At 34.8% G+C, this 25,469-nt stretch overlaps 4 protein-coding genes across 5 annotated transcripts; 1 reads left to right on the plus strand and 3 right to left on the minus strand.

The window, feature by feature from the left end:
- The first annotated feature begins 345 nt into the window (after nt 1–345).
- Nucleotides 346–6,885, plus strand: LOC136776441 (zinc finger matrin-type protein CG9776-like). Its single transcript, XM_066731972.1, has 9 exons — nt 346–521; nt 761–1,140; nt 1,233–1,361; nt 1,838–1,991; nt 2,219–2,397; nt 2,489–2,860; nt 2,948–3,053; nt 4,154–4,272; nt 4,352–6,885. The coding sequence occupies exons 2-9, from the start codon at nt 850–852 to the stop codon at nt 6,446–6,448; spliced, it is 3,447 nt and encodes a 1,148-aa protein (XP_066588069.1). The 5' UTR covers nt 346–521; nt 761–849; the 3' UTR covers nt 6,449–6,885.
- A 123-nt stretch (nt 6,886–7,008) lies between these two features.
- LOC136776443 (ADP-dependent glucokinase) lies at nt 7,009–9,813 on the minus strand. The gene is made up of 5 exons (XM_066731976.1): nt 9,279–9,813; nt 8,918–9,205; nt 8,716–8,852; nt 8,206–8,654; nt 7,009–8,139 (listed from the first exon to the last, which is right to left on the minus strand). The coding sequence occupies exons 1-5, from the start codon at nt 9,608–9,610 to the stop codon at nt 7,897–7,899; spliced, it is 1,449 nt and encodes a 482-aa protein (XP_066588073.1). The 5' UTR covers nt 9,611–9,813; the 3' UTR covers nt 7,009–7,896.
- A 180-nt stretch (nt 9,814–9,993) lies between these two features.
- On the minus strand, nt 9,994–14,292 carry LOC136776442 (zinc finger protein 708-like). Of its 2 annotated transcripts, none has more exons than XM_066731973.1 (4): nt 13,937–14,292; nt 13,755–13,819; nt 12,961–13,671; nt 9,994–12,898 (listed from the first exon to the last, which is right to left on the minus strand). In XM_066731973.1, the coding sequence occupies exons 2-4, from the start codon at nt 13,755–13,757 to the stop codon at nt 11,183–11,185; spliced, it is 2,430 nt and encodes an 809-aa protein (XP_066588070.1). In that variant the 5' UTR covers nt 13,758–13,819; nt 13,937–14,292; the 3' UTR covers nt 9,994–11,182. The 2 variants fall into 2 exon arrangements, with proteins under 2 accessions (XP_066588070.1, XP_066588071.1); XM_066731974.1 differs by having other exon boundaries at nt 12,961–13,684.
- An 8,582-nt stretch (nt 14,293–22,874) lies between these two features.
- Nucleotides 22,875–24,987, minus strand: LOC136776242 (26S proteasome non-ATPase regulatory subunit 9). The gene is made up of 4 exons (XM_066731633.1): nt 24,865–24,987; nt 24,324–24,785; nt 23,937–24,233; nt 22,875–23,860 (listed from the first exon to the last, which is right to left on the minus strand). The coding sequence occupies exons 2-4, from the start codon at nt 24,432–24,434 to the stop codon at nt 23,633–23,635; spliced, it is 636 nt and encodes a 211-aa protein (XP_066587730.1). The 5' UTR covers nt 24,435–24,785; nt 24,865–24,987; the 3' UTR covers nt 22,875–23,632.
- Nucleotides 24,988–25,469: the final 482 nt, after the last annotated feature.

Raw genomic sequence — 25,469 nt, forward strand, 5'->3', positions numbered from 1 at the left:
CAATTAATGCAAAAGTTACATCAATTAGAACTTACTATAAAGTTTCGTGTATTATTTAAAATTACAAAAAAACTATAATCTTTCCCGGTATTAAGGTAATTTAAATTAAGGTTAAAGTTATAAACAAAATATAAGTTTAAACTTGTTGGTTTATTTGTCTAGGGAAGTGACGTCATGCTCTCATGCTTATGATGACGCTTATTTAAATACGTCTGTAACATCATACATATGTACATACCTATACCTATGTACAAAATTATTGATTTGATTGGCTGTCAGTTATTGACCGTTGTGAGTCGTGATTGTCATCCTTTCGGTAACCATTGTGTGGACTTGGGTTGGGGAAGGGAATGTACAACAACTATAGTCGGGGACGTCGTGGCACTGTTTTTGTGGGTCGTTGGAGGGGGGAGAGGGGAAGTGAGTCCAGTAAATCCTCCATTCCCTCCATTCCATCGCCATGTTGCCGAAAGTCGTCCGTGCACGAATTGAGCACTTTCGGCTTTTGTAATTTTTCTAAAGTAAGCATTTTGATCGTTAGCTTGTAACGAAACTTTATGAAAATATAGTTCTTGCTTAGTGCTGTTGTAACGATTGACGCAAAGCATGCTGTATTTTCTTACAAAAATTAAACTTATTCGTTACATATTAGAAAGAAATCATTAGACACTTCAAGCTGCTAATGAGGCTTTAAAGCTTAAGTAAAACGTATGTATATAAATGTCATCTGCTAATAGGTGCTTGTTTCTCAATGATACAGAATATTCAAGAAGCTTTGAAGGTACTTTGAGAGTTGCACCGAAAAGTGGATCTTTCTTACCAAGGCTAGAGGAAGACCTTTTTAAGGAAATGGAGGCCGAATCGAGGAGGAAGGGTCCTCGAAGCCCTAGTGCTGATTCTGATGATTCCTCGCATAGGCGCAGATCAAGAAAATACGATCGCTCTCCGTCCCCAAGAAGATCTAGATATAGAAGATCACGATCACGCGACAGAAGATCGCGTTCAAGCTCAAGAGATAGACGCAGAAAGGAATCAAGATCGCAAGAATGGAAGACGCCAGCTGCGAATCCTGCCCAGAATCCTTCTGTTACTGCTCCTGCTGCTCCTTATGTACCTACACCAGTTCATAATCAGTACCAGGTTCAAAGCGGACTTCTGATATTTATAAGCTATGTGTATGCATGATTCTGACGCTAATAGAAATTGGATTTATCATATTTCTCTTGTTATAGGCACCACCACCACCAAATACCAGTCAACCCCCACCACCTATAGCTGCATACAATTCAGGCTATGGCTACAATTATAATTATGGTTCAAGCTATGATTACAGCTACCAACCACCGGCAGGTTATCGCAGTGTAAGTAATTTATTTGGACTACTTTATTCTTATCTTTTTTAACGTTCCTATTGCTGGAGTCCTGGTTAAAGAAGTATAAAGCAGCTGTTAAGAGATAGAGTGTTATAAGTAAAATTGTAATTTTCAAGAACTTATTTGAAAACATTTAAATAATGTTCTTTCTTTTTGATTTTTAAAAAATCACCTAAAAAGCTTAAAAGCTTTCAATAAGGATTATCAATGTGTAATAATGTTTTATCAGAGTATCGGTATTATTTTCTATACTGTTCAGCAGATGGTAGATATTCAAAAGTAAGTATATTTTTCGGGTTATTTATTTTATTCACATCGAAATGATTAAATTGAACCAGATGATTCAACATCAAGAATGAACCATGTTTTTATCAGTAATGTGATTTGGTTTTGGGCAATGAAAGGTAAGGCCTCGTTGGAGCACAGTTTCATTACCCAAAGTTAAATAAAACTTTTTCTACTAGGATTATCCCCCTCCCAATTGGCAAGGAGGACAAGTAGCATATACCAATCAACAAGCACCGCCGCCTCCAACTTTAGCTTCAACACAGGAATCATCTAGACCTGTAGAAACCAGTTCTTCAAATATATCAAGACCCGAAGATGCCAAGAAAGAAGGTGCACTACTTACTTATTGATAAATAATCAATTATTGATGAGAAATTCTAAGATTTAATATTAATTTGATCATTTTTGTTTTCTTATATTATTCACACGAATATGTTAAAGTAATTCTTGTGGTCTACTGACATAATCTTGAAATATTTTAATAGCTTTTTTTTCTTAATGTAGAATTGTTATGTGAAAGACTTTAAAAAAGGTTCTTTAAATTCACTATCCAACAGCAATTGCAGCTGAAGTCAAGCAACAGAAAGCTACACTAGGTAAACAACGTGAAGAATACGTTAAGAAATCGACTACGTTGCAACGCGAATTAGAAATTTTGCGACAACAATGTGACGAAATTTCCAAAGAAGGTGGAAGGGATAATAATCGTATAATAAAGGAGAATCAAAAACTTCAGGTAATTAACTCACAATAAAAAATATATTTTAATTTAAGGTATTTTATGTGGACATGCATAACATATTTTTGCTTATTAAATATACTTTTAGGTTGAAATACAAAATAAAATGAAGTCAATACACAATGTTATTGATATGCTTACTGGAATAATTGGAGACAAGGCTACTGTTGATGATCTGAAAAATAAATTCAAGTTGGACTTGAATAAAAAAGTGAGAAGCCCTAAGGAAGATTTTCCAAAAGGAAAATCAGCGTCGCCTGATAGGTCATCAGGCTCTGATTCTGAGAAAGAAGTCAAGCCAGAAAGAGATAGAAGGTCTCCTGAAGGAGCTAAGCCATTGTACAATTTTGTACATTACGACCCGGAAATGCATTGGTGCAAAGTCTGCGATATTTTTCCAAAAACAGCCAAGGAGTATCTCAACCATCTACATAGTAATGAGCACAAGGAAGCTTGCTTAGTGAGTGACAGAATTTTCTAATATTTTTTTTTTCTTTTTTTATTTCAATTATTTTAACAGTTACCAATAGTATTCATTAATTTACAGGAAAACAAAATCGTTGATATGCCGTGGCATGAACGGAATGGCGAAGGCACAGAAAAGGAAATACCCTATTATCCTGGATTACCAAGGAAACGAACACCAATTAAAGGTATGGATGATTTCAGTGGGTAATTACTAATAGAATACAATTCCGTAGCTTGTGCACAGGCACTGCGGTGTCCGGTATGTATTGGAGAGATCTAAGGATGTGCATTGCTACTAAATTAGTTTGCTTCTTTCATGATATTTTATCATGGTAAAATTAAAGTATTTTAAATATTAAAAGGATATTTATTTTTTGAAAAAAAAAAATGCGATGTATAATTGATCATGTTCTCAATAGTTTGTATAACTTTTAATAATATATAACAAATTCGTGTTAGAGCTAAAGCAACAAATTTATAGCAATATTTAAGCACTTAACACCACACTGAGATGCACTGGATATAAACTGAACTGTGAGCACCTTGATATTTAATTATTTTAGGAATTTCAATTTTTCATAAACGCTTAATATTTCTTGTGTATGCATAAAGCGTGGAAAGAATTATCTAGGTCTATGAAGTCAAGAACAAAATAGTTTAAGATGGTGATAAGAATATCGCTGGGCACGTTATCGTATGTGTTCATAAACGCGTGTGTATGTGTTTTAGCGTGAGCGTGATCAAATGTTTTTGTAAAACACTTATTATACTTTTGGTATTTAAGTAAGTTATTTGAATATTTTATACTAATAATCAGTATAGTATATAAACTTATTCGCGTATAAGACTCAGTTTTTTTATCAAAATTCTTTGTATGATTAATGTACAATATATTGTAAGGGTGCAAAAATAATATGACAGCTTGAAAGGCTTACAATATGTTTAAAATTATTGTCACTTGTATATATAACTTTGTATATATTTATTATGTATGTATTTATTACGATATTTGTGTAAGAGTCATGAAAATTGTTATACATTATCTTTTTAATAAATGAAACATTCCTTTCCTATTTTTCTATGAAATAGGTACCAGTGGTCCACATTGGAAAACAGCTACAAATATCTTTAAAAATTCAATATGTTATATACATGATTTGTTTTTACTTTCAGTGACGTGAGTTTGTCGCGGAAAAGAATAAGGTCATTCTTAATGAATTTAAATTGGATAAATAACCTGGTTCATGACTCGAGCATTGCTGATTTGGATGTTTTCTGATTATAGGTCTGCAGTTCTTCATCCCTGCTACTGCCTGGTATTGCAAGCTATGCGACGCTTGGATCGGGGACCTCCATTGCGCTAGTCTGCACTTGAAGTCAAAACGACATTCCGAAAACTTTTCGGTAAAATTTTACTCCATCAAAATTTTATTTGGATACCAATGATGTAGGAGAAAATGAAATAATGGTTTTTATGCTACAGCGTTACGTGGAGCAGAATCCTTCTTGGGAAACTGATTGGATGGCGGATCGTGAGAAGGCGTTCTCCGAAGAGAAGCATAAGCAGATTCAATTGGAATTACAAAAGCAGAAAGATGATGAGCCCCCGCCAAAATCAAAGAAATCGAAGAAAAGCAAGAAGAACAAAAAGAAGAGCAAGAAACGAAGGAATCGTAGCAGTGCGAGTGATACGTCGAGCGATTCCGAAAATACAGAGTCAGATTCGGATCACGATATGTCAAAGAGCATACGCGTCGCAATGCGCAACAAAATGAAGGCATCGACACAAGCAATCTTAAACGAGGAAATAGATTATCATGGACTAAAAATGAAGGGACACTGGAACAAGTCGGCCCCACCCAATCAACCACCTTCCGATCATTTACCAGAAGAATCCGAAGAACGACAATTATTGAATTCAATTAGAAACAAAATAAAGGAGAAACAAGAGGAAGAAATGAAATCAATGGTTCGGCGGAAGGAGCTGGAAAACGTAGAAATGGTAGCTGGGCACGAGCAGAATAATTTTAATCAAAAACCGGAAGGTTTGGAAGCGTGGGGACCAAAGGAGCCACCTAAGCCGTTCTGGATAAAGAAAGAGGAGGAGAAGCCGCAAACTATGCCAAACAAGCCCATTGAACTCCCGAAACCTGAGGAAATGCCAAAACCTCACATGGGCTTCTGGACAAAACAGCAGGTGAACATGTCTGTTAAACCTCCTGAAAATAAAGATAAAGACGATGACAGAGATGGTAGCGATCGGTACAAGGATGATCGAGATCGAAAATACGACCGCCGAGAGGATAAGTACGATAGATACTCATCGAGATACGATAGAAGACGCGGCAGGGATCACCGTGATAGGGATAGAGACAGAGACAGGGATTATTATGATGATCGTAGAAAACGAGATAGCAATGATTCACCGAGGCGCGATAGGAGTTGGCGAGACAGCCCCAAACGAGGCTACGATAAATACAAGGATAGAAGAGACGACTCCTCAAATGACGAGTCAAAATTTGAAAAAAAGACAAACGAATCGGCCAAGGGAAAGAAAGGTGGCATGTCTTCGAAAAAGTCATCATCGCAACAACAGGGAAAAGGAAAACTGCCCTTCATCGGACGATTACCGTTATTTAAGAAAAAGGTTGAGGATCCTAAGCTACCTGAAAAGGATATAGCACCGCTTCCATATCAGCAGAGTAAATTTGAGGATACACCAAGAGTTCCTAATGAAATTATTAATCCTCCAGGAGTAGTTCACATAACAAAATTAGCCACTCCGGTCGTTTTGAACAACGCGGCAATCACGACTAGTAAAACAACGCCGATGAAGATATTGGTAGCCCCGCCGCCGCCAGTTTTGAACGACGCCAAACCTGCTCAAACGTTGCAAGTTGTCGATATGGAGATAGAGGATCAATCAGAAGAAACCGTAATCGAGGAGTCGGTAGTCGAGCAACAAGATCAAAGTTCGCCATCGAAAGTAACTGTTCCGTCTCATCCACCACCGTCATTGACTCAACAAGTAGAATCCACAGCTTACAGCAACACAAATCTAACTTCGGCACAATTCACTACCTCCAGACCACCTCCCTTCATCACAAATCCACCTCCATTTGTACCAGCTAGATTCCCCGTAAGGCCGCCAATGTGCCGCCCACCTTTTGTTGCCAATCCTTACGTTACCAATCATCAAGCAGTTCAGCATCCTGCAATGACTATTCCACCAGGGACTAGCCTAGATGCTACAGCCCTTATTGCTCCTGATGGAACGGAAATAACAGAAGCTACGAATGAAAAGCGGACAGATCCTAGCGTTCCTCTTCCAGATGATCTTCAAGAAGCTCTGAATATTATTTTTCCCAAAGACGAATCAGAGATGAAACAACAAGCGCAGCAGGAAGCCAATATCATGTATTCGTCCATGTATAGTATGTTAGGTTGCGTTGGTTATGGACCGGAATATATGGATCAACCACCTCCTGAAATCACCAATACCGAAACCGAAGCAGACACTCAACTTAGTCCGTGTGATTTGGAAATGTTAGGGATCGATGAAGGTGATACGATCCTCTAAATACTTCAATTTTCTAAATTATTTTTTGTCGTTCTTTTTCCTTTTTACTATATTAAAGAAAATGAGAACTACAATTGACCGTACGTTACACTACAAAGCTTAGGTTATAAATTGCATTTTCGAGTTATGTGTTGTACACAAATTGTACCAAGAAACTTATTCTGTGAATTGGTCTAAAAATGTAATCCGTCTTGTGTAATTTAAAGTTATTGTTGCAAATCAAAGTATTTGTGTAAAATATTTTGAATGCATCTGCATTTTTACTACAGAATTTCAATATTTGTAATGTGATCTCTAAGCATTGAAGAAAACATATACACATGAACACTTTTCAGTTACAAACCAATCAGAGTTCTACATAAATGAAATGTACGATATTTCGTAATTATAAATATACACTTGTAAGCAGAGAAAGAATACATGCTTATTTTAATTATTGGTTTATTTCTATTTCAGTTTTTATTCTTTTATACCCCACTAATGAACGGTAATGTTGAAAATAAAATATGTGACATTAAAAAGGTATCAGGAAGATATGATAAACTATCTAGAACTAGTAGGAGTGTACAGTGTATAAATTAGTTGAGAACAAAAGAGGAAGAACACAGCCATTGAGTGAAAAGTTAAGTTTATTTAAATTATTCTTAACAAAAAACACATAAAATTACATTTTTCCTTCATTTCACATTATTTTGCATTTGATCCAAATGTGCAATTAAGAAGAGATTGTCCAGATAAAATAAACTCTTATAAGAATATTTTACTGATATATTACCAACAACTATTAATGGCACATACATATACTAATAAATCCTCTTTAACATAAAACTTAGGGAATTTTTGCATCAATATGTAAAATATTTACTAAAATTACAATAATGTAACACCATACCGTTAAAAGCTCTAATATTCACTAATTTAGATACCACTAAAATACTATTATTCAATAAGAAATATTGACTTCCGTAGTAATAGATCGTTAATAAAAAGTTTATCGTTGTCATGTATCTTTCATTTTTTGAATTATTTTGACAAAGCAATAATTGTCTATCGTGCGATTGCGGAATAAAGACTCTGTTATATTATAGTAAATGCAAGTTTTTCTACATTTTTATAACATATACGTTAGCACATATTTCAGTAAATATGCTGGAATCGTCAATAAACGATTTTTCTGCAAAATACGTTGCACAATTGGTAAAATTTTTCTTAAGTATTTAAAAGAAAATGTAAATGATCATCTTTTAAAGATAGAAGGAATGATAAGAGTAAATATTTTATGGAATGAAGTTTTCAAGGTCTTGGAAATCATTATTCTTTAATCAGATTAATCGCTAGCAGTTTATAATCGTTGAGCAACGATGTCCGCTGGAAATATAAATTTCTTCAAAAGAAATTTGGTAATGCAACAGTAACATTTTATCTTACTTCTCGAAGAGATTATACGTTCAGATTTGAAGTACCAAACCTGCACTTGAAATATTGTCACCTCCACCTGCAGTTTGACTGGCTTCTGTACACACAAGTACAGGTGCAACGCATGCTTCTATATAAATTTTGTCCTCATTAATTTTTAATACTTCGTCCCAACATGATACAGGCTTATCTAAATTTAATGACATTCTTGTCCCATCAATAGTGGACGTCGAAAAGCTTTCATCCATTATCAACGTCGCTTTTCTTACATCGACCTATTATTGAAGATTTGTTAAAGATTAGACTAAATTACTATTGAATAATTGGACTTTGGAACTTACATTGCTCGTAGCGCACACGTGTCTATGGGCAGTTAATGACGCTTTAGCTGCAGCAGCCATAGTGTTTTTCCATATGGAATTTTTAACAGTAAAAATAGCTTGATAAGCTAAAGTATGAACGTGAATTCTAGTTAATTTTCTCGAGTTCTCAATATCATTTCCTTTGGTGTATATCAGCTTGAATAATGTCCTCATTTGATCAAGTACTATTGCAACTCTTGGAGTGGAATCAACAACCAAAGAAATGTTTCCATAATGCATGACATTATACAAATTAGCTATCTCCTGTTCATTCATTCCTAAACTATCAGCATAAGGTATCACAGAATCGCACAAATCAAGAAGCAATTGCTCTTCAACAAATGAAGCCATCTCAAAATGAATCTTAGTTGAAGGAGATCTGTTTATCATTTGCTTTTTCACTTTATTTAGAATATTTTGTCTTTCTCCTAAACAAACAAAAGTCAATACAGCTGGAATACATAAACTGGCAGAAACACATGAACTTACCTTTGGGAAGAGGATAATTATCCATCATTTGAAGACCACTGATCACCAATAAATCAGGATCATAGGTTGATAATACTTTGTCAAATGGATTGAGAGATTTAATTTTTGGATTATTTGCATCATTGTGGATAATATACCTAGCAAAGTATTTAATTTAATAATGCAACAATTATATAGGTTTTTAACTTAGCTCTTAGCTCACCTGTTTGCCCTTGCACTTTTGTATGGTCCCCAAAATTCGCCGTTCTTATATTCCAATATTAAATGAATATCATCCCTATTAGTTTCACCGCCAATAACTTTAATAGCTTGTGGAATCATCTGTTGCAAGGATTTGGTTAGTTTAGCAGCCATTGTAACGTCACAGCCTTCCCTGGCAAAACGGAGAGCCATGATTGCTGCATTGCCTCCAATAGTAGAGTACGAAGATGGAAATGAACGTGCTTTGGAAACAAGCTCGTCAAACAGTGTGTTGTTTGGCATATACCTCCTATAATTTATGTAGTACTATTAGAAAATTGTGGAATTAGTGGAAAATGATGTTATTTATTAACAAAACTTACTCAGCAGCGGCTCCATGACGAAAGTAATAAGCAAAACTTTTTAAGAGCTCCAACTGCGAGTTGATTTCATCATAATGCTCCGGTCTACCAACTTCTTCAGAATATTGCAACAAATATTTTGCATCGATATAAACGTCAGTACAGGCACCATAACCTATTGCGACTTTCGGTCTTGTCGTTATTATATGTTTATTTTCCAACCTTTCCAGAGCTTGCAGTACGGTGTAAAGGCGTTTTTGCAGAATATTTTCCGTATTTCGATAATAAATTGCTACGAAGACTATCAACACTGTCAAAACTGTCCCGTACCTTAATCCTCTTTTCATGGTCATGTTGAAGATCGAGAATGTAAGGTGGCTAGAAAGGGCTTTACAAAAATTCGCCGAGAATCAACTCGGTGCCCACTATCAGTCTGACACTCCTCTAAAACTGTTTAAGAAATTAAGTTTTTTCATTTCACAAACCCCCTACGGTAGCTAAGTATAGTAATCAGCTCAGCTGTACTCTGTAGCTGCAGCTGCAGGGGCTGCAGGCGCTGCAGCTGAAGTAAGTCACAACATAAATGATATGAAGATCATTCAACTGGACTTGAGTGAGTGGACTGATGCCGAACCGATAAAAAAAATGGAACGGAAGGAAGTGTATGTACATCCACACTTGCAAATAAACAATATTTTCTCAGTTTTCAAAATAATGATATAATTAAAATAGATTGTTTCCGCATTCTTACCCGTTATACATCAAAATACAATTATAATCTCTATAATTGCAACATATTGCACTCAAGAATTGGAATACATTTATAGTAAAAACTATACCTTTACATGGCATTCATCATTACAAATAATGATCATATTTATATGATCAGCATTAACATACATTATGTACAATCGATTGAACGAAATATATAATAATTGATAGAGAGACGAAGCTGATACAGTAGATCGCACACAGGTGTAACAGCAATGATGTTTTGTATAGTGTAAAAAAAATATACAAGTAACATTGAATTTTATTAATAACCCTTTAACGCACAATTTAAAAAAAACCGACCAAAAAAAATCAATTTTTTTTCTTTAAGAAAATACATATTTGGACCTTAATTTCAATAAATAATTTAAAAAAAATGCAAAAATTATTAAAAATTCAATAAAAATAGTGGATAAATAATTATAGTGGATAAACAACTATAGTGAATATTGAATCGCATTGCAGATCGAATTTTGTACCCATCGTAATTTTTTTCAATTTCCAATTACTATTTTGAAGGGGAAGGAGGAGACGAAGAAAAAAACTGAAAAATATTTAATTTTACCTAAATTTTTCAATGTCCGGATATATTCGAATGTGAACATTTTAGCGACATAAATTGCGACGCCGACTGTATATTTAAAACGACTTGAAAATTAATCTACGAATAACGCCGTATTATTCTCCAGACTTTTCAACTAAATGGATGCTATTGAGGATCCTTTTCAGAATAGGTAGAAAATAGATTTCATTAGCACCAGGATCAGGAATGTAAGACATTAGAAGGTAATATTATTAATCGGCGTAGTTGCGTGAGTGTGTGTATGCGTGTACGATAATACGGAACGACGACGGAGAAGTATAAACTTCTTTTGTTTTTTCAAGGGGAACTGTTAACGAAAGTGAAAGTAAAGTAATTTTTCCGTTGAATCAAAGCCCTGATTTATCGGTTTAAAATTGATTTATCTCAGTAATGATGCTTTTCCGGACCTTATAGTGTAGGACTGTTCTATTTAGTTTGGTCCCAAGAATATGTGGTTAAAATTAAAAACATTGGTGTTACACCCTGTATAAGGATCTGCACATTTTGGCCGGTTTTGCGCGCTCGTATTAATACGTTTGTACGCGTTAAGGGGTTAATAAGGATGATCAAGCTATTGTTTATTTTTTGTGTGAAGCCTCATATGTTTTTTCAAGTTGTCTAGCCGATTGCAGCGTCGATCGCAATAATCGCATTGATACGGCATGGAGTTGCTGTGAACAACAACATGGCCATTTAAATGACTAATTTGTTTGAAACGTTTACCGCAAATGGTGCAGGTATATGGTCTTTCGTTCATGTGAGCCGAAGCGATGTGCGTTTGAAGATTGGTTTTTCTGACAAATTTCGATTTACACACGTCGCACTCGAAAGGCCTGATGTTTGCGTGAATCGCCAAGTGAGACTTAAGTACGTTTTTATGTTTGAAATTCTTAGCGCAAAGATGACACTGGAAGGGCCGCTCGTCATTGTGTACCTTCTTGTGAACGGAAAGATGAGCGAGCTGCTTGAACATCTTTGCACAAATCTCGCATTGATAAGTGCGGCCATCCTCATGGGACGCACTGATATGACGCCGCAAAGTATCGGCTAATGTGTACCGCTTACCACAAATCTTACAGGAGAAAGGTCTTTCGTTCGTATGTGTCATCAAGTGACCATTCAGATTTCTTTTTTCAAGAAAACGCGCACCACAAATATCACATTGGTAAGGCTTCTCACCGTTATGTACATACATATGCTTTTTTAGGGAATTTGATAAGCTGAATTTTTTTGAGCAAATCTTACACTCAAATTTACGCTCGCCAGTATGAACCAACATATGAGACTTTACGTGTCCGGCTTGCTTAAATCTCTTGCCACATACCTTACAACCAAATTGGCGCTCGTGCGTATGTGTAAATATATGCCGTTCCAAAACACTTTTTGTTGTGAATACCTTTTTGCAGTCGTCACACTCGAATAAACGATAAACCTCCTTAGTCTTTAGTAAACAATCGTCTTTATGTGACTGAGTGTGAAGCTTCAGATTATCCAGAGATTCAAATTTTACTCCACATGCCGCGCATTGGAAGGAGCGGTAGTCCTTGTGAGTTAATGAATGCTGACTAAGATGCCCCAATTGCTTGAAACTTTTGTTACAGATGTCACAAACGTATGGACGTTCATTCGTATGGGATCTCATATGCCTTTTCAATACACTGGGAAAATGAAACTTTTGCTTGCAAAATGAACACACCAATGTTGGATTGTCGTTTCGTCTTCGACGATCTTTACTCGCTCCATTCTTCGACTCTTTCTTACTCCTACTTGAAGATTCAGCCATGATTTCAACACTTTGGTTGTTACATTCTTCATATGCTGTAATATGTTTTGGTGACTCTTCTATCCCTTGCTGCCTTTGATTTTGAAGTCCACAATACTGCAGCATTTTGTTTGGGTTTTGCACTGTATCTTGCTTCAATAAACAATTGTTTCTCAAAGATCTTTTCTCTTTGTGAGATTGGTGCATATGTTTTTCATACAAAGTTAGTACTTGGAAAGATTTGTAGCATAATGTGCATTCAAATTTTACATTATTTTTACTATGTGTCTTCAGGTGATTTTTCAAATGACCTTGTTTTATATATTCCTTATTACAAACTTTACACTTTAAAGAAGGAATAATTTGATCTGCAAATTCTGTATTTAATTTTTTTTCACCCTTATACATTGTATGATTGATATTAGAAGTTAATTCATTGACTACATTAATAAAATTGAAATCATTACCATTATTTTCTTCTGTAGATTCATTTTTATTACAATCACTAGAATAATCACCCGTGCTCTATAAAGAGAAGTATATTTAGTAAGGGTCGCATTTTTAAAAAAAAGGAGTAATATACTTACAACATCAAGTACTAGTTCACAATTTATATCATTTTTTAAAGGAGATTCGCACATATGCTCTACTTTTAGTTCTGAATCATTATTAATTTTTTTGTGCTCTTCTAATGAATCAGTCTTTTCTGCAGTCCAGTCTTGGTTTCTTTTATAAACACAGATATTAACATTCTTTTTAAGTAATAAATTGTAAGGAGTTTTACCACTTTGAGTACAGAAAGTAGAGTTGTGTAAAACTTGTAAAAATTTTAGCCCTCTGTGCCAATTTTCAGAAGGGTTGTTCTTTATCCATTTTTGAAGTGTATCTTTAAAATCTACATTATTTTTTGATATAGGATTCATCTCTTCATGCATTATTGCAATGTCTTTCCACAGGTTGCGCAACTGGTGAACTATTGACTTAGCAAATTTAGAACCATTGACACTTTGTAAAACTTGTGGTACTCCAATTATAATCAGAATATCTAATAACTTTGATGCTATTTCAAATTCATTATTGTTATGTACAGCTCTAAGCACTACAAAGCTTGAATCTAAGTCTTTGTACACAAAGAAATATTTGTATCTAGAAATGTCATGATCTACTTGCATTTCTATTAAATCAATCTGTCCTCTACGCTCAAGGTGTTTTAAGGATGTGTTATTCTCAATGTAATTCTTTGATTGAATATTGCTGGGATTTATGATCATACTGGGTATCAAACCTATTAAGCTAGCCTGTAAAATTGGCCTATTATTTAAATAAATAATCACTATATATATAATTATAGTGTAAGTATAATTTTTAATTTTAGACTTACCATTACAAATGATATATAACTATTGATTTAGCAGGTCAAATGACCATTGTTAAATTCGTGAAAATCTAAACATATATATAACAAATTATTAGTAGGTTTAACAGTAAAATAAAATCTACAAATTAAACATTAAAAAGAACTTTAATATAAAAATAAAAGTCTATATAGTTTTGAATACATACTGTAGGCAAACAATCAGAATCCATATGTATATATAAATATTTTGCCTTGCTTAAAATATATTTTCTACTTTCTTTTATAAAAGAAATGCATTGTTTTGAGCAAACCTAAATAATACTTATTTTAGTTAGAAAAAATTGTAATATAAGGCAAAACAAATAATAATTTATTACATCAACATATAAAGTTTGCTGAAAACTATTTCTAGCAAATTGTTACTGTTATATATGTACTTATTTTCTCTATTTAATGTCAATCCGACCAAGCCAGGTTAAATTAAACCAGGGTTAAAGTGGTATAGTTTATGTGACAGGAACTATACCTCTTTATACATATACATAACTCTGGGCTGGGTAAGTTGGGTCAGAGGTAGGACACTCAGCTACCCCCACCCTTTCTTATTTGTCACCCTAGGCTCGAAGGCAATCTTTAGCCAACCTAAAATCCTGAGCAATATAATTGGCAGCACTGCGTAGATGGCGTTATTGCGCTTCTTTAGAATTTGATGCCCATTTGAATAATATTTTTGTTTACTCTTGTTTTTTCAGGCATTCTTTGATATATTTTTTTACTATAGTATCAAATCATTCAATAATTTGATTAAGCTATTTGATTAATTCTTATTAATTACGGTCAATTTAGGTAAAGTTTAATAATAATCTATCAGTCTTATCGGACCCAGTCTTCTAAGATATTTATATATTATAACGAGTCCTTCTGTCTTCCCATTATATAAAATTGTCAAGTATGATTTCCGATGGCTATAATCGTCCCGGTACAGGGAAGAATAGTGCTCCTCATTAAAGTAGGAGTGTTGGGCGCCAGATCAGATTTCATGATCAAACCATCCAGAAATTCACTTCGACATTCTTCCATCTCCAGCTAGTCAGGATATTGTCTTTGGTAGAGGGGCAGGGTTAGAAGGATGAGACAACCACAGGACTAGGTACTTGCGCATTTAAACGAAATAAGCACTAGATAATACTGGGGTCATACGATTTATTCTTATCGCCAATTTTCCCCATAATCAGTCTTCTAAATACCATTCTCAGTATAATCACTCTCTTTCTCACCTTCGCACATACACCGTCATACACACAAACATACATACAGTCGTACATAGGCTCGCGGGTCAAAGGAGCGGGGATTCTTCATGAATCTATTTCTCCTGCGTCCCTCCGCATGACGAGAAACTCCCGATCTCGGGGAATGAGTCGTCCCATATTATAATCAGCCACGTCCCGTAGGAGGCTTTCTCGACGAGCCAGATCATCTCGAATCGCAGGGGAGGCCCTAGGCACTCACCCCCTAATTGTACCGTTCAGAGGGGCCCCGCCAAGAAGAGATGCTCGGAGAGAGGTTCGCGACAAGGTCAGCCAATACCCCAACCGACTCCAAACTTTGGCAGCGCCGAGGCACCGACTCCCTACCCTCCTCTCCGATCGGACATCCCGAACCGGGTTGAAATCGAGATGACCGGCTCGCGCTCTCCACTATTGACCAACCGACGGTCCTCCTTCTCCCCCATCTAAACGGAAAAGGCACGATTCCTTCCCACGGGAGAATTATTCTACCTACACCTTTCGGCTGGGGAATACCTGGGGAGTGGTGTCCCGAGTCATCTCGACGGCCCTGAGACGAGGGGACCTCTACACCCTCTCGCCAACTCCCGATTACTCTCACCCACACACCCGAGTGATTCTCCATAAGGGACAATTCCTCGTCGGAGAGGTCACTCTCGGGAAAGATGTGGGGAACATGACGGGGAGCCCCGTATCGAGAGTGAACCGGAACACCTCCCCCCTCCTGGGCCAGTTCACCCAGCTAGCCTCGCCATGCGGAGTACATCCGAAAATTACACCACCCTACCTTACTCAAACTCGGTCCGGAGGAATCCTTTGGTCGGCTCGAACACCCAACTCCTCGCAGCTACCGACCTTTTCATCTATCGGTGGCCTGGTACAATCCTCGGACGTCTCCTTTCCTCCTCCGCCGAACTCCTACACCTCGGACTGGCTCTCCATCTCGGATCCTGGACGATCCTGCTCGATCTCCTGAGCCATCCGCTCCGCTCCCTGTCTCCAATCGAAGAGAACTACTCTCCTGCTCTCAATAGTCTCATTCCCCACTTGATTCTTCCCCACTCCGCTCCTACTTATTCCGGGATCGGATCGATCTAATCTAGTCATTCGCGGGTCCTTTTTCCGCGGCCCAATTATTGGCTGATTATCATACCACTCTTCTAGCGGCGACAGGTGTGGGGCCGCCTACCAATTGAAAAGCCCATGTTTTCAGGATGGGTTCTTGGCTGGTAGAATCTTCTCGTAGATCTTTCCGTCGTATCTTTTCGGATGGGAGTGGGTACTGGGGGGCCTTTCGCTCAAGGTTTTTTTTCTCCTAAATTCCTCTTCTCGTCATTGTGGTCATCCGTTGCTGATGCCTATTCTATGTCCCATACTACTACTTATCCACCCCCGCACCTAGAACCGCGAGCCGCCGTCTACTATCCTGCTCATTCATTCTACATACATGTCTTTCCCCTTTCTTCTTAGTATACGGAACAACATCCATTTCTGGCACTCGAAGTGCTGGCTCGACACAATCTTAGATAATTACAATAAATCGTGGGGGGTGAAAGGAGGGAGAGTCGGTGGATTTATTATGTTCCCCTCTCGTTACCGAATTCCGTTTCGAACTAACACATTGGGACGGGGAGACTCCAAAAACCGCGTCACAATATATACATTAAAAATTAATGTTACAGAAAATTTAAACAATTATATTGAATATAAAAAAATCAAATAGAATACATTTTTTAAATTTATAACAATTTATGAGAAAAAATATTTTATTTCTTATATTTATCATTTATTAGCTACCACCTATATATAATTTTTGTTATATGTTTGACGTTCAACACGCAAAATTATTGAAAATATCGCCATCGAAGGGTGAAAAATAGACAAAAATTAACTTGTAGGTGAGAGTGGGGCAAAATGATCCCATGCCGAATAATTTAAAATAATGAATTTATATTTATAGATACGATAGACAAAAGCTATAATACTTTCTATAAAAAAGTAGAAAGCATATTTTAGTGCTAACATTCTGAATTTTATGAAAAGAAAACGTGTTATTCAAGTATAATAATCGCTTAAAGCGCAAAAAGCGTGAAAAAAGTACACTGGATCCAATCTTCTCAATAAGTCTCGTTTTTAAACTGTTTGTTGTATGAAAAATACATTCTTTGTCATCATCGTTACTACTTTTTGAGCACCGGCTGCTTCTTACAAATGAATCCACTGGGATCGTTTTGCCCAAAATGAGCTGCCCATCTATCATAGAATCTTAAAATTTTACCAAAGCCGATTTTAAATTAATTTTAAGAGGAAATAAAAGTTAATACCTATTACGATTTACCCAATTTTGCGATTTGAAAAGTATCCCCACATTTATTTCCTATATGATTCAAAAATCGCTTATCTTACAGAAAAATGATGAAAAACATAAATGCCGCTAACAATTTTTTACGTATTAAAAATAGACATTACAATATTATATTATTGTGTACTTAGAAGTTTATATTTTAATATTGATTAATGTTTAAACGAATAGTATCAATAGTTTCTATAAAACCCTCAGGGATCATTTTACCCCGAGTGATCATTTTGCCCAACTCTCCCCTAAATATTTCGAAAGCTAACGGAAAAGCATAATACCAATTCGAAGTATAAAATAAATATTCCAGGTACAATATAGCGTCAGGAAGTACTTACCATCTTCGAGTCAATATACAGGGTGTATCAGCAATGATGCTTTTAATTTTAACCATATATTCTTGAGCATAAACTAAGTCGAAAAGTCCTGTACTATAAGGTCCGGAAAAGCATCATTGCTGAGATAAATCAATTTTAAACCGATAAATCAGGGATTTGATTCAACGGAAAAATTACTTTCATTTCACTTTCGTTGACAGTTCCCCTTCAAAAAAAAAGAAATTTGTACTTCTCCGCCGATCAGTATTGTCGTACACGCATATACACACACGCACGCAACTACGCCGATTATTAATATTATCTCCTAATGTTTTACATTCCTGATCCTGATGCTGATGAAATTCATTTTCTGCCTATTTTTAAAACGATCCTCGATAGCACCCATTTGGTTGAAAAATCTGGAGAATAATACGGCGTTATTCGTAGATTAATTTTTAAGTCGCTTTATCTTTTCGGTGGCGCGGTATATGAACTGCTCTAAGGTAGTCAAAATATAAGTATTTTATTATAAAAGCTATTATAAGAAATTGTATGTTTTTCTGTTTTTGGAGGTCTCAATGTTTTATCAGATAGAACAGTTTGCTGCATCATTGTAAGATCAAAATGACTCGAAAATGGATTCTCAAGTAAGGCCATAGTCCACAAGAAATTTCAATCTAAGAGAGTGGAGAACTTGAGAGATCCCTTTAAAAACGAATTAGCCATTTTTTCATTTTATGAAGGGACAAGCCACAAAATTAAAAATAATTTTTTCTTTATGTCGTAGATTGTCCACAGTTTTTGCCTTTTTGCATAGTGTCTGCCTAAATGGACTAGCCAATAAAATTAGCCAATTGCTAGATCAGATTCTAGTTTATAGTGACTATAAGTTGATATGGTCACCAAAGAGAAATATTTTACAATTCACCAAGCAAATCGTAATAAAGTGAAGAGAAAAACATATGCATATACTAATTTATCTTTGAAATCTTTTTATACCTAAGAGCGTGCAAAGACTGAATAATAATCTACAGCATTAACAAAAAATTATTTTTAATTTTTTGGCTTGTCTCTTCAGAAAATGAAAAAAGGCTTATTTATTCTTAAAGGGATCCCTCAACCTCTCAATTTAGATTGAAATTTCCAGAGAAGACTATGGCCTTACTTGAAAATCTATTACCGAGTCATTTTGATCTTCCAATGATGCACACAGCAAACTGCTCTATCTGATAAAACAGTAAGATTTTTAAAAACAGAAAAAAAAATTTCTTATTATAGCTTTATTAATATAATACTTAATTCTTGACTACCTTAGAACAGTTCATATGTCGTGTCACCGCAAAGATAAAACGCCTTGAAATTAATCTACAAATAACGCCGTATTATTCTTTAGACTTTTCAATTATGAAATGGATGCTGTCGAGGATCCTTTTAAAAATAGGCAGAAAATGAATTTCATCAACAACAGGATCAGAAATGTAGGACATTAGGAGGTAATATTAATAATCGGCGTAGTTGCGTGCGTGTGTGTATACGGATCGGCAGAGAAGTACAAACTTCTTTTGTTTTTTAAAGGGGAACTGTCAACGAAAGTGAAATGAAAGTAATTTTTCCGTTGAATCAAATCCCTGATTTATCGGTTTAAAATTGATTCATCTCAGCAATGATGCTTTTCCAGACCTTATAGTATAGGACTGTTTGTCTTAGTTTAGTCCCAAGAATACGTTGTTAAAATTAAATGCATCATTGCTGATACACCCTGTATAATATACTAATGATTGAAAGGATGCATCGAGTGGCAAAAATGTAATTCCAACAAATTTCCTATAAATGGAGGAATATAAATTTTCATAAGAACCAAATTACCTCTGCTTTTAATCTACTTAAAGTACGTAAAGGCATATTTTTCCGATTTAAAAAAAAAGTTGAATATAAATAATTATTTTTTATTCCTATCAGTAATTACAAAAAAGGGAGCCTATATTGCACTTTGGCAGAATTCACTGATTGAGTTTTTGTTAGAAAGAAACAAACGTTCTTAGAATTGTATATAAAAGATTATTTTGACAAAACTTTAATAGTAAAACGGAGACATATTTGAAATTTGACTTAGTCGCGCTATTACAATTATTCCAAGGAATCTTCTAAAATTTTAAGAATATCTACTTCTTTCTAGAGTAAAATTGCTCAGTGAATTTTTTCAAAGTGCGATAAAGTTTCTGTTCGATCTTTACATGGTAACAGATCGAATCCCGGCTTTTTTTCAGGTAATCGATATTAGTGGCGTAGTAATCGATTATAAATCATTGGCAAGAATTGGTTTTCGTTACACTACAAGAGTCAATTCCCTGAAACATATGCCGAAAGCAGATATCTTCTTGGTAATAGCCCTTCAATCAAGACGTCCCCGAGCACCTTAACCCGATTGAAAAGACGAATTACCTACCGATAATTGAAATATCGAAGTAATAAGCGAGCTCGGTTCCCCTTGAAGCTTTAAACTTTTGATCATACCGCAGCGCGGTTTTTTGTAAAGTTATAAGGCCCGGTCTTAAACGAATACGAGTGATTCCGCAACCTGGCTGCTCGCAAAAGACATAAGGCCCGATTCTAAACGAATACAAATGGTTCGACAGCTCGGCTGTTTGGAAAAATGACGTAACTCGTGCTAAACGATAATATATACGAAATGTGGAATGATTCGCCAATTGAATGCGAAAGTGCGTAACAAACATTGTAACCGGCATACGGCTTAATTCATTGCACGATCGTATATCATTTGTAATCGTGATTAGTGTAAAAGGTGTATAAAACAATGAAAAGAGTTTTTTGTGCTTTCGGACTTTTTTTTCGTAATTTGTATACATTTTATTTATTTAAAAACTAAGCAGTTCCGTCAAGCGGAGTTGCCCCTCAAGCATAGCCTTCTTTGCTATTGAAGAGTTTCTATTTTTTTAAATTATAGATGGGTAATAAAATACATATAATTACACAGGACAACAAAATTAGGGATTTTAAAAGTTGTTTGAGACTTCGAAGTATAATTTTATGTAAATTTTCTCGCTGAATCCAAATTTGGTTCTAAAATTATTACATCATCTGCACTTTTCAAGATATTAAAATTTTCAGATGTAAAAAAAATGTGTTTGGGTATGTTGATTAATCTACAATGTTACCAGCATTAATTATGCTGCGCAACTCTATATTTTTCCAAATAGTACTTGATTAGACGTTTAAAAAAATATTGTGTTCATAGCGATGTCTGTTTTACATACTTAGATATATCAATCAAAATTGCTATGATAAAAACACGATTCTTAATGCCAATGCGACTATGGAACAATTTTCGGTTCTTTTGTTATGCTTAAAATGAAGAAGAAAGTATCATATATCTTTTAATTACAAATCATCACCCTACAAAAAAAATATTTTCTTCTTATTTTGACGTAAACAAAAGAACCGAAGATTGTTCCATGATTATATTGGCCTTAAAAATTGTTTTTTATTTGAGAATTTAAAAAAAAAATGAAAAATGATGTTCACTTTGAAAAACTAAAAATTTTACTTTGATTCGATGTAAAATAAATAGATAATAGGGAAATTATTATTTCATATTTTTTTACAAATAAAATTCAATTCAAGATGAGGAAATTGGCATGCCGAACATTGAAATATCTTACTTCTTCTTTTAAATATAAACATTTAAAATCTCGGAATCGTTAAAGCGTTGAATTTTCAACAATTCACAAGTTTTTTTAGAATTAATGAAAAATTCTACAAATTTACACTGAAGTTTATATCAAAAAGTTCTACACAGTAAACAATTTTCAAGAAAATAAAAAGTAGTTTGTTTCTGAGCTCCGTGATTTGATGAGGAATGCCCCATGTTTCAATTAGAACGTTTAATCGGAGTAATAACATTAAAGGACAACCTTTAAAATATTTTATATATTCTTTTATTGTAATCATTTAAATAAATTTATGATATGTAGAATAGTTAGTTGCAATTCATTTAAACGATTTTCGGTTCTTATAATATTTTGGTATTCAGTTTTCATTAAAGCTGGCTGCTTTCACCATATTATCGCATCAAACTAAAAGCATTGGATTTTTAATTATTTTGTTACTTTAATTATATTTTTTACTTTTCATTATAGATACCATTTTGTCTCAAATAATTTTATTCATTACGTTTAATACAACTAAATTAAACGAAATTTGGTAATATTCCTATAGTGAATTATGCTATAGTCAAGTAACAAGATATCGTCCTTACTAACCTAACGTGACCATTTTTCACCCAACGCATCAAGCACTGCTACCAACTTAAATACTGTATTTTCCTCAATTTTAACTTTTTTTAGTTGGCTAAGAATTGCCTTCGGTACAAATAATTCGAGCCTTCGAGGCTTGAGTGTCCAGCCCCTGAGTTGGGTTAACTTCAGTTAACCTTGCTTGGTGGTTCGTGGTCGGTGATGGTCTGGCCAGGTCTCATCTCATCACTCTCATCAGGTTCCCCTCAGTTCACCCTAAAAATATCAGCTCTTATCTGAGTTCTCTGAGGCAATAAATTAAGAGACTTTAGTTTTAAACTAGAAGATGTCAGATGATGTCAGACTAACCGTTTATATTTCATTATTACGTTTCATATAAAATACAGTGCGAAAGTTGTTCTTTTCCTTTAATGCATATATTATGATAAAATGATCTCCGATGCACAAATATTAAAGTGAAATATTTTCTTTTGTATTAGGATTCAAACAATCAATATTTCATCATAATTTATTTAATTATCAAGCAGGATGTTGCCTATTTCTAATTTGAAACTTCTGTAATTAGTACACTCCACATCGCTCTCCGACTGCAATAACGGAACAACTTAAAAATATACAAATTTGAGTAAACCCTGTCTAACAATTTTAATATGTCGTACCATTATACTGATCACTTCTTACAATAGCAGCGCAACGCAATTTTTTACATTTTATGATATTAAGACATAATGGTAGCTTTTATCAGATAATATCGTTAGAGAGGGTTTTCTCAAATTTGTGCATTTTTGAGTTGTGCCGTTATTGCAGCCGCTGAGCGATATATGTTATTACTACGCTTAAAAATATTTATTGCATCTTGTATCATTTTGTTGTATCTAATTCAAACGTTGCAAATAAACAAATGCCTTGCATTAATATTTACATAAATACATATGTTTATATTAAAGGAAACATAACAAGCTTAAAAAGTATAAAGTCAAGATATCTACAGTAGTATTCACAACGGTACAAAGCTTTCGAGTCAAATACCGCATAAATTCGTTACGTAACGTATATTACACATAATTGAAGATTTCAAGTACGAAATCTTCTTTTGTCTTTATCTTTTTACTGATTAAACGTACCTTCCTTTTATACTTTAATTGAATCTGAAGCGACTCATTTTTGTATATGGCTTAAATTACATAAACTCTACTTAACTAAATCATCAAACTGAGATTTAATTGAAATTTCTAGAAAAAAGAAAGCGACGTATTTTTCCAGACTCCGATTCTAAGGATTTCGATTGATGAATGGTGAAACGTAAACTCTAACCCGATTTTGATTAGATCTTGGTGGTTTTCAGGACCTAGTATTCTATAACTTCAATGAAAATCTTCGTTACCGGTAAGGGTCAAAAACGACCTATATATTGATATGTATTTATCATTATATGGTACCGAAATGTACCGGTAAGATATAAATTTGGCCTATGTAAAATAGGTCCTAACTCATGCTAATCGCTCACAATTCTTTGAACATGACATTTTAACAATTGGAAATAAAAGATCATAGTTCAAATTGTTGTCAGCTTTAGTAATGAATTATAATAGACAATTTATTTTTCATAAAAATATGCTTAAAATTAAAATTAAATATTATCATAAAATACGGGTTTCCTCTAACACATTTATCTTTCAATTGTCTCCAATGGAATAATATGGCATCCTAAGAGACCATTACCATCCCAAGGACGAGGGGTAAGACGTAGATCAATTATTTCAGATCGACGTCTTATTTTAATATGAACATCCTTATATCTGCTATTCTCGACCAAGCTACAAAAATCCTTCAGGCTGCAGAAATTTCTATAATTTATTGTACCAAATTGTAGTATAAGATCTTCTTCCTGAAGTCCCTATTTAAAAAAAGTTGAATATCTATAGTTTTAATAAGAAAATAAGACATTCAAAGTAAACAACTTTTGTAATTACTGCTATTGCAGCTGGCGAATCTGGTGACACCAGATCAATTCTAAGGAATGCTTCCAACTGAATCTCATCATCAGTTCTGCTCGTACTAGCGTTTACTTCTTCAATAGTATTGGTATCATGTTTTCCTAATAAAGAATGAACTTGGTGCAATCCTTCCTCTATTTTCATCATTAATGCTTTGTGGTCATTTGTTAGACATATAATTTTATGCCTACTGTGTCTTATATGATATACATCAATATCATTTCTGGGATAGCCTTCTGAATCGATTAATGGCTCTTCCATACCAACATTATTCTAAAAATACAGATAAAATATTTTATACATCTTGATAAATTTATGAAGAAAAGAAAGAATTGTGCATAGCATATATCATATTACACTTACAGTGTCCAAAATCGCTTTTAAAGTATTAATTTCATTCTCAATATTTTGTTTTTGTTTCATAAGTTCTAAAACGTTCTCTTTAGCGTTTTGTAATTCTCTATCAACCACCATTTTTGTTCAGTTTTTTTAGTTGTATATAAAATTTGGAGAATAGAGAATCGAAATAAGAAGGAACTGGAGTATTATTATTAATTATGGTGTAACTGCATGTAATATAATACACACAACTAACCAGACCGTAAAGAATAGATATGTAGTATGTACTGGTATATATGTACTAATCAGATTCAGTCAGATTGAGTCAGATTGGGCCAGACTAAGGTTATGTGGTGACTGGTGACAATCTGTGACAATGCGGTAAGCTCTCGCCGCAGGCCGCTCCTCCAGAGTTGCCAGAAATGGCCTTTTTTGCGCAACAGAAACAGTTGAACAGGGAGGGCAAGCACACAAAGTCGTAAGCCCCTATGAGTGTGAAGTGGCTACTGAGTAGTGAGTACATACATACTGCGCCAGTCAAGAGGAGAAGGTAGGGGATACTCACACTACTTTAGGCCATATCCGTGTGATCAGCATTCTGCTGAGCACTGCTGAGGAGCAGTGAAGTTGACTGAAGCCAGATCTTGCCTTGCCTCTCTGTGTACCTTAACGGGATCCCTCACGCGTGCTTTACCGATAGTACAAGTCAATAAACAATTCGTTTAGTAAAAGTCAAAAGCGAAGAAAATTGCAAAAACAGGCTTCTTTATGACAAGGTGCCAATTCTAACGAGTCAATCGAGCTTAAAAAAATTCAAATCGGATGAAGAATAACGTTGTACCACTGTCCCGCGTTCTTGAAGTGGAAATAACCAAAAGTAACCTCTCTTCAAGAACGCGGCACAATGGTACAGCGTTATTTTTCAACTAATTTGAGTGTTTTTAAGTTCGTTTGACTCGTTAGGACTGGAACATTGTCCTACAAAGGCACGATTGTTCAATTTACCTCGCATTTGAATTTTATTAAACTAATTGTTTATTGACTTGAACTGTCGATAAAGTAGACGTGAGGGATCCCGTTAAAGTTAACTCGTAGTTAAAATGGTATAGTTTAAGTGACAGAGGCTATACCATTTTAACTACGGGTTAAAGGTTAAATTTAACCAGCACT

This window comes from Prorops nasuta, unplaced genomic scaffold (genome assembly GCF_024137725.1).
Source record: "Prorops nasuta isolate Cenicafe-Biocafe unplaced genomic scaffold, Cenicafe_Pnas_1.2 PNAS00009, whole genome shotgun sequence".
Taxonomy (NCBI): domain Eukaryota; kingdom Metazoa; phylum Arthropoda; class Insecta; order Hymenoptera; family Bethylidae; genus Prorops; species Prorops nasuta.